Source organism: Paramisgurnus dabryanus, chromosome 4, assembly GCF_030506205.2.
Source record: "Paramisgurnus dabryanus chromosome 4, PD_genome_1.1, whole genome shotgun sequence".
Classification (NCBI taxonomy): domain Eukaryota; kingdom Metazoa; phylum Chordata; class Actinopteri; order Cypriniformes; family Cobitidae; genus Paramisgurnus; species Paramisgurnus dabryanus.
The window spans coordinates 24,082,863-24,092,881 of record NC_133340.1 but is presented as its reverse complement, the minus strand read 5'-3'; the positions used below and the strand labels follow the sequence as shown (position 1 = coordinate 24,092,881).

General features: G+C 38.8%; 1 protein-coding gene across 1 annotated transcript; it reads right to left on the bottom strand.

Moving 5' to 3' along the window:
• Nucleotides 1–546: 546 nt before the first annotated feature.
• On the bottom strand, nt 547–9,579 carry rad23aa (RAD23 homolog A, nucleotide excision repair protein a). The gene is made up of 8 exons (XM_065295299.2): nt 9,253–9,579; nt 8,464–8,625; nt 8,068–8,246; nt 7,703–7,749; nt 7,491–7,618; nt 7,075–7,284; nt 6,824–6,991; nt 547–4,297 (listed from the first exon to the last, which is right to left on the bottom strand). The coding sequence occupies exons 1-8, from the start codon at nt 9,316–9,318 to the stop codon at nt 4,184–4,186; spliced, it is 1,074 nt and encodes a 357-aa protein (XP_065151371.2). The 5' UTR covers nt 9,319–9,579; the 3' UTR covers nt 547–4,183.
• Nucleotides 9,580–10,019: the final 440 nt, after the last annotated feature.

Sequence of the window (10,019 nt, the reverse complement as noted above, 5' to 3'; positions counted from 1 at the left end):
AACACCCGACCCATCGCAAGCCGTACACACAGTAAATAGTCCTACGATGTGATTTTGTTCTTATTGTACAACGATGGAAAAAAACGTTTGAAAAAAGGAAAAAAATTGAGTCCCCTTTTTTCCGTATCTGTCTTAGTATCACTTTCTTGGCACTGTAGATGTCTAGCAGCTCTATCTTTCTCCTTTCCTACTTTTGGAAAAAAAAATTTGAACCTGTTCTTCTCTCGAGCAAGATGTTGTAAACTCTAATGTTATATACCTGTCTGTATGCTTCACATGTTTATATCACACGTCTCTCTCTCTCTCTTCAAGCAAAAGCTGTTGGGTTTTGAATAGAAACTGCTCTGTTAATGCTGATCCAAGGCCAGCAATGAGCAACTTTTACTCAACGGGCGATGGAGAGTGGGGTGTGTTGGGAAGGGGTACGAGATTTTCTTTTGGCATCAGGGGTTTGGCCGTAGGTGGGGAGCACTGGACCACGAGCGACGCAGAGCAGCTCTTTTATTTATTTTGGGTCTTGACATTTCTCTTTTTTTTACTCCGTAGTTAAAGCACCTTTCGGTGGTTGTTTCATACCAACGAATTATTTGCTAAATGCACCTTATATTAGAGACAAAATGCACTAATACTTAACCACTGCTGCCTTTTTGTGTATTAGCTGAACAAAAGGTTGCATGAGAAATCTAATACAAAAAATAATTTGCGTACCAGATGATAAATGAAATTGACCCTATGCAAGTCGCTTAACCAGAATTAATGTGGATAAGGAGGTTCAAATAGATTTAACTTTCTATTAAATATTATTTATTATTAAGTACACCTATTTTGTTTTTACCTTAAGTTTAATGACTATGGTTAGGTTACTTTAATGTCTCTAAAACTGGCCTACAGAGACATATCAGCAAAACGTGCCAGATCTGCACCGGATCCTCACCGAAATCACCAGCTCCGGTGTGGATCCGGCCCAGAGTCGTCTGCTGTGGTTTTTATGTTACCCATTTATGTGAGAACCAGAATCAGTGTTATTAATTACAATTCACTGCACATCTAAATCATTTTATTGGTATTTGGCATGGGTTTAGAGGTTCACAAGCTGTACACCTTCCGACACATCCCACCAAATGTTTTGTTAATGAAAGGCGTCCCGATCCAGTGCTCTCCGCCCCGCCCCAGAGCCCTTGGCGTAATGCATGTGTTATTTACAGAATCTTTTCCATTATAAAAAGTTTGTAAAGAGCAGCACCTGATTGAATAAATGATGTTCTTGACTGTACAAAGTTTATGCATGATTTGGTTTATTTTAGGGTGAGAATGCACCACCACTTGTGTATGCCAGTAAGACTTTATTGGTCCCAGGAGATCATTTCAGGCAGTAGAGAATAATATTAAAAACTACAGATTAGCAGGCCCACGGTGTCCACAGAAATGTATAAAATCAAATAATTAACAAGGTTTTCTGTCTGCTTCTTTTGTATAACTTGATAGCTGATTTTAACAAAGTGAACCATGTTTAAAAGTTTCCCAAAAGTCTGCTAAAACCTGTGCGGGCCTGCTAATACAGTAGGTGTACATTTTTTGCAAAGAGCATTTAACCCTTGTGGGTTGTTCCAATTCACCCTTTTGGGTTGTTTGTGTACAAAAAAGGCCACTGAATTAAATGGCTGTAAAAATTTAAAAAAAAAAATTTCATAAATCTGTTAATCAACCTCAGTACTGACCAAATATTAACAAAATTTCTATGATTTTAACTCTTTTAATGCCAAGTTCATAAGTGGTGTCACTGATTCGGGCAAAAAAACACACAAATTGACTGATTTTTTTATATAAAAAGGGCTTGTGGACTCGATTTTTTTTACATTTTTCACAGTCTTGGGCATGCCAAAGATTAGTAAAATCATTGGCTTTGGTGCATTTTTAGTTTTTGTGCATCATCAGTTTTTATTCTTTTCCTCCCTCATTTACTGTTTTTGCCCCATTGACCTCCATTATAACAACATTTTTTGATTGCAAAGCCATGACACCATATGATCATGCATTTTTGATTGTTGGTGGTTTTTCCTTTTGCTAATAGGTCAAATTTCCTGTCATTTTTCCTGTTGATCACCATGTGGCACCATTAACCCTTTAGTAGACCTGTGCAAAAAACAGAGCTTAATTTCTGGCTTGTACATTGAGTTATATGGAGTATAACAGTATATTAGAGAGAGAAAGAGAGTGATGATCAACAGTAAAAATCACAAATTTTACCTCTTAGCAAAATGAAAAATCGCCAACAATCAAGAATGCATGAAAATGAGGTGTCATGGCTCTGCATTAAAAAAATTTTGTTATAATGGAAGTCAATGGGGCAAAAAAAGCCACAAACAACTAATTAGGGAAGAAAAAAGAAAAACTGATGCTGCAAAAACTAAAAATGCATTAAAGCCAATGATTTTACCAATCTTTGACAAGCCCAAGACTGTGAAAAAGGTAAAAAAAAATCCAGTACACAATTATTTTTTATATCAAAAATCTGTAATTTTGTGTTTTTTATCAAATCAGTGACAACACTTGTGAACTTGGCAATGAAAGAGTTAAAATCATGGACATTTTTGAAGCATTTGGTCGTTTTGATCAGCACTGAGGGTGATTAACAGATTTATGAAAAAAAATTGGAAAAAAATATTCATCTGATACATTTTTACAGCCGTTTAATTAAGTGGCTTTTTTGTACACGAACAACCCGAAAGGGTAGTAAATTTGCCCACGGTATATTGTTGAGTTTTTGAAAAATTTCAAAGCATTTTTTCAAAATGTGTGTAAATATAAGATGTATCACCCAAAATCATTCCATTTGCTGAAACACAGGTAAAGTTGTGGCCAAATTAAGACATAAAAAACAAAAATGGCCTCAACAACCCACAAGGGTTAACTGGGAAACAAATAGAGGCTTTCTGGATCCTGAACCTGCAGAACAAACAAAAAAAGTGAATTTTCCAGGACTGCTGAAAGTATCTTTACTGTACTTGTAATACATGAACAAAAGAACCTTTTATCAGCTTTACACAGAGATATGATTCATAAAAATCAGGATTTTACATCTGCGTACAATGTCTCGCAAAGGATCACCGTGCTGTGACGGCTATCTGCTTTATAGCGCTGAAATGCAAGCAAGCTGGTGTGCCTTTGTATCGTACAAATTGGTCCTCCCACATTTTGCAGTAAAATAAGCTCATCTATGAATTATTTGAGAAAAATTACCCTAAATATTCCTTGTTGTTGTTTGTTTATACTTATGACTTTTAAAGTTAAAAATGTTCCTCGAAGATCAAGAGATAACAGAAATGAAGACATGCCTTCTCTAAAAACCAACATTAAATAAACCCTGTATACAATGCCTTATTTTGGGAAATACACTGTTTTAAAGAAATAAATTCTTCCTAGATCTAAAATGACTGCGTTTTGGATGCCATAATGGTTTTCAGCCCCTCCCCTCCTACCAGCCGGCTCCTTTCTGGTCCCAGTTGATAAAAGCAATCGTAGTGTTATCGAAAAAGTGTTGCAAACAGCTTGTCGTGCTAACTGTAAATGGGACGACCAAATTGCGCATTTAAATTCATTTATCATCCTTCATCCCAATACATTAACACCAGTTATATCGGTCACTTAAGGTTATAACATTACATACGATATGGATCCATTCATGAAACAACATTAATTTAGTTCATTTGTTTTGCCGCAAATTATTTGTATTACACCAAACTCATTTGATATTTTAATGTTACCACTTTAGGTGATACATTTAATCATCCAATCATTGTGTTCTGGGGGAGAAATATCTCTGATATTAAGAGAAATATATAAAATCTCCATAGACATATATTACTAATAATTCTTTGCAATTAAAACAAACAAAGATACGTCTAACCTTGCTCGTCCTATCCCGTAATACTGCTAGAAGCGTTTGCTTTCAATTGATGCTGATGTTGTCACCTCTTTCGACATGCCAGAGTGCATTCAACCCAACTGCCATCGATTCCATTGGAATATTTGCTCCGTTTAAAAGCATCCGCCCCATCCCCACCCAGTCTGCGAGTCTCCCCTTAACTTAAACTCAAAGAAATAATGGGGAAAACTGGTGTCCCGAGTAGATGCAGTGCGTGTGTAGTGGAGCGGGAACGGGCAGGTGGGCCGTCCACGAATCTCATTCGTCCTCAAAATTCTGATTGAGCAGGAAGTTGGCGGCCAGATTCTCGTTCTTCTCGCAAGCAAAGTATGCCTGGACCACAAGAGCTTCTGAAAACCCAAGAGCTTTTAACTGAAAGAGGAAGAACAGACATGTCAAGAAAAAACCTTTTGTAACCTTTCGACCATATGACATGCATTGAAACAGCTTCCTTTATTTTTTAAGTCACCAGTCCTTTCCCCTTCAAACACACATCACATGAATCGAATTTCACAGTCTAATCAAATTTAGAAATACATGAATTCATATCCTACATTTTTTCATATTTAAACAATTCAAAATGTTAAATGGTTTGTGGACAATGCTTCACGTTGACTTTAAACTTCTTCACATAAAATTCATTTTAAAGTCCCACATAGTCGATAATTTTATTAGTTAAGACTCATTTTTGAGCACATAATATCATATGTAAAAGTTTTACCTGTCACAGTAATTTTTTCATGTATTAAACAGCTTGAACGTAACTGTACACCCTTGCCTCATTTAGTATACGTGGATCTATCAATATGCAAATTAGTCCCCACCTCTACTCAATCATACAGCTCGGACCATAGATCTGAATATGCGAATTAGTCCCCGCTAGGCTTGTTGCGATAGTCGGTGAAACGGTGATTACCGGTGCTTCAGCCTCTCACCGGTTAGATCACTTGCCCACCGCGACACCGTCTTTCACCGTCGTTTTGATATTTTCTTGTAATTAAATCATTTAGTTTCGTTAGAGAGAGCAAACACTTACAACTGTATGTGTCTGCTGTCTGAATCTAGCGGAGCTGAACGCGCGTCATCACAGAGCAGCGGCTGCGGGTGTCAAATTTCATTCCTGTCAGACTGCTGCGAGCAGACGATGGAAGAAGACGCGTGCTTACTCGTTTTTGTTATAAGATGCATATATGATGTTTAATGTAGGCGAGATCGTTTTGTTGTTGTGTTTTTCATTAAGAATAATAATAAACCCATAATTCAAGCAGCGCTTTATGGAGGAATAGCCGGTTGCTCTGCTTGGGACTGGCGGGTTTCTGTCAGAAGTACCTGCGCACATTGACTCAAGCACTTAAACCAGCTGTTGCACTCGCATTTACACGCAAATTCATACGCGATTTAACGCAGCGTACGCAAACAGTTGCATCTAATTCAAAAGTGAAAGTAAAATGCGCACTTCTGTCCATTTATAAGCCCCTCCCACCCGGTGAAACCGGTAACACCGGGTTTGTCACGCGCTGATTAACCGGTGGGAAAATTCTGTCACCGCAACAACCCTAGTCCCCGCCTCATGGTCCGAGCTGTATGATTGAGTAAAGGCAGGGACTAACTCACAAATTCAGATCTATTGATCTATGGTCTGAGCTGTACGATTGAGTAGAGGCGGGGACTAATTCGCGAATTCAGATCTATGGTCCGAGCTGTACGCTTGAGTAGAGGTGGGGACTAATTCGCATATTCAGATCTATGGATCTATGGTCCGAGCTGTACGCTTGAGTAGAGGCGGGGACATAGATCTGAATATGCAAATTAGTCCCTGCCTCAACTCCATTGTACAGCTCGGACCATAGATCCATAGATCTGAATTTGCCAATTAGTCCCCACCTCTAATCAAGTGTACAGCTCAGACCATAGATCCATAGATCTGAATTCGCGAATTAGTCCCAGCCTCTACTCAAGCGTACAGCTCGGACCATAGATCCATAGATCTGAATTCGCGAATTAGTCCCCGCCTCTACTCAAGCGTACAGCTCGGACCATAGATCCATAGATCTGAATTCGAGAATTAGTCCCCGCCTCTACTCAAGCGTACAGCTCGGACCATAGATCCATAGATCTGAATATGCGAATTAGTCCCCACCTCTAATCAAGTGTACAGTTCGGACCATAGATCCATAGATCTGAATTCGCGAATTAGTCCCCACCTCTACTCAAGCGTACAGCTCGGACCATAGATCCATAGATCTGAATATGCGAATTAGTCCCCACCTCTACCCAATCGTACAGCTCGGCAGACCATAGATATGAATTTGCGAATTAGTCCCTGCCTCTATTCAATCGTACAGCTAAGACCATAGATATGAATATGCAAATTAGTCCCCGCCTCTACTCAATCATACAGCTAAGAACATAGATATGAATATGCAAATTAGTCCTCGTCTTTGAGTCCTCGATTTGCGAATTAGTCTCCACCATAACTCTTTAGCAACACCTCGGACCATAGATATATATGTAAATAGATGCTACATTCTGCAGTTTCAGACACATAACTTCCAAGTCCGGTTTCACACAATTTATATGTGAACTGTGTGTTTGCAAATTTTTTAGCATTGACGTTAAAGCATTCGCAATGCAGGTGTGAGCGTCACAGAAGTAAAGAACTAAAGTGATTGTTTTAGTGCCGAAACGATGCGGAATCCATACATAATATCTATGGCTTGAACTACTGATCCATTCGTTCAACTGTGTTGTTGTGATTGGTTACATGATGTTGAAAACCAGGGGATTTCAAACCGCAGGAATGAGAAAATACTCTGCAATGATGTTGAATTATGCATTTCCACATGGTTTGTCTTAAATCATATTACAAACACCACATACTTTACATTCTTAACTCACCCTCTCAATAGCATCTTTCTCCTGTTGCGTCACTTGGATGTAACTGCCGGGTGCCGTCTCGTCAGCGATGGCACCCAAATCGGCGAACTCCGCCCCCTCCACGACCTCGCCTTCGGCCACGGGCGCGTTCAGCATCTGAATGAACTGCTCCTGATGCTGACTGATTTGCTGCAGCGAACATTTTCACGTAGTGAGTAACAAACATTAGACCACAAACAAACTGCTTTTTTAAACCATCGTGCCTGCGGTACCTGCAGTAGCTCCGGGTTTTCCTGTCCCAGCTGTTGCAGGAGAGCTGGCAGCAGGGATGGGTTCTGCTGGATCACCTGCCTCATGCTCTGGAACTGTGGTTGAGAACGCAGGAACTCCAGAGGGTTCTCACCGCCTTCTGTTGTTGGGGTGTCAGTGGGCAGCTGGGCCGGGGCAGGGTTTGTTTCCTGCACAGGGACACTAGGAATCCCCTGAAACACATTTGTATGCACTAATATATATTTTAAAGTGAAATGACACCGCAATTACAAAACATTCTGGACAGCGCTGGGATGAAACCAATATTCTGAAATATCAATAAAACATTTCAAAAAAGTCTCATGCTAAAGTTTGTTCAAATAAAGGCATTTCCCATAATTCATAAAACTATGAAATCATGCTTGTGTAAGTCACTCACATTGAGCAGGTACTCGACGGCCCGGTGAGGGTTATTATAACTGGCCTTGAGCGCGGCCACGACCTGCTCTCTTTCATATCCCATAGACATGATATTCGAAAGCATGTCATCATACTCTTGACCCGTCACTGCAAAATAAATAGAAGCTTAGATTATGAGACTTTAGACTGGATTTCACAGACAGGTTTTGGTTTTGGATGGTTGCTTATTACCTAATGTTGAAGAAGCATCTTCCCCGTCAGCCACAGAGCTCATACCACTGCAAAACAAACAGAAAAAGTTTAAAGTTTAAAAACATTAAAGTTATAACTTCATGCATTATATGATTATTAGATTTTCCTTTACAGGATGCCTTATATGAACTAAATATATTGCTTATTCATGAGCATTTCATTTACATCTGCCATTCATGCAAAGACAGTTGGGTAAGAAAATAACTATATTAAAGGATTACTCCACTTTCATAAAAAAATCCCTGTATTTACTCTCCCCCATGTCATAATACCTCCCAGTCCCAATTAATAGGAAATCATAAATTTAAAGTGTTTTTTGGAAAGATTCAGATTTGAGGACTCACCCATCAGGACTCTGCGCTGGTGACACAGATGCAGGTGGATCATCCTTACTCTCGTCTACAGGGATAGGGATCGCAGCAGGGGCCGGAGTGGGAGGAGGAGAGGAGGAAGAAGAGGAAGCAGTGATAGTTTTGGGCGGATCTGAGGTTGGGGCGGGCGCTGCTGATGATGAAGGCTTCGTCTGGAAACAGAAAAAAAGAAACCTTTGAGTGTTAATTTCTATGCCGATGGTTGATGGGCTAAAACCGAAATGCGTCTTAATACTTTTATATGACTGGAAACTGTAAGCAGCCCATTTGTAGGCTTTCAAAATAATGTTTACGTATACCTTTATGTGTTAAATAATAGCATATGCTTAACCAGTAGCATCGGGACTTTAAAGTGCTTAAACATCTCACCTTTGACACCATCACCACCACAAAGTTCTTCTCATCGATTTTGTAATCTTTGATGGGCGTGTCATCCTGCAGGATTTTCCCGGCGTAGATGAGCTTCTGTCCTGCCACGGGAAAACTGTCTCTGCCTTTTTCAGCCTCAATCTTTTCTTTAAGTGCCTTCACCTGAGCCCACAAAACATACTGTTAGGGGTTAAAATTGTACATTTATTTTCGACACCAAAAATACATGGGTCCCTGGATGAGTGGCTTTTAATAACCACAAATCTTTAGACAGAGAAAAGTATTTTTTTCTTTGAATCTTACTGTACTGTAAGTTTACTGTAAGGTATGACAAAAATGTTTGTATGTCTTTATCATACTTAACATGTCTGTTAACGTAGTATGCATTTATGTAAGTAATTAATATCTATATTTTACTACACATTCATGTATGTTACTATAGGACATTTCTTTACACTACATTGCAGACTCAATATATCTAAATGCATCTATCTGCCTTTCCATTTATTTAATACTGAGATCTGTCTACACTATAATATGTTTATCTATCTATCTATCTATCTATCTATCTATCTATCTATCTATCTATCTATCTATCTATCTATCTATCGCTAGCTTACTCATACTTAACGTTATCACGCCCAGTTGATCCCCAATGACCCATAAATGAATACAAACTCATCGTCTTCTTTATTTACTCGTTAAATGTTCCTGTCATAAACACTTAATTCCACAGAAGTTTCGCATGTCGTTACTGTATTGAACAAGGGTAAATAAACCGATAAATACCGTCTGGTCATCGTCGATGTCTATTTGAATGGTCTGCTGCTGCAGCGTCTTCAGCGTAATCTGCATGACTGCGGCGATTTATTTCTCCTTTCCTTCCAAATCTCGACCTCTGTGCACTTTAAAAATGCCAAAGCAACGTGTGGTTTCTGAAGCGATGGCCAGATGATACGCGTTTAGAGATGTAGCCGCTTTGCTAACAAGCTAAAAACACGCCTGTCAGGTGCGCTCGGACATCTTCTTCTTCTGTGGTGCTTGCGGCGAGCGGGCGGAGAGAAGAGAGCGTTTCTTACACACTGACACCTACTGGTGATGGTGGAATTACACTTTGTAGAAATAACTGATGACAGACATTTACAAGTCATCAGCATACTTCAAAATTTTACGATTAACTAATAATAATAGTTAACTTTATAATTGTTAATATTTTTATTTATTTATTTTTATTGCTTCAAAACATTTAACAAAATAATTGTTAATCTTCTGAAATGAGACAGTCTTTATGACGTATGCAGCCTACAAATGTGACCTCAGGAGGATGCAGCCTTCTAGACAGACAGACAGACAGACAGACAGACAGATAGACAGACGGACAAGACTTAAATTTTGAATATGTATATTGCATTTTAATATTTATATATTTATTGTATGTTTTAGAACACATATTATATTCATACTAAAAGCTATATATATATAATTTCACTTAGACTTTACAAATTATATATTTTTCATTATTCCTGTTTTTTGTAAGTTTTTTTAATTTTGAAAAC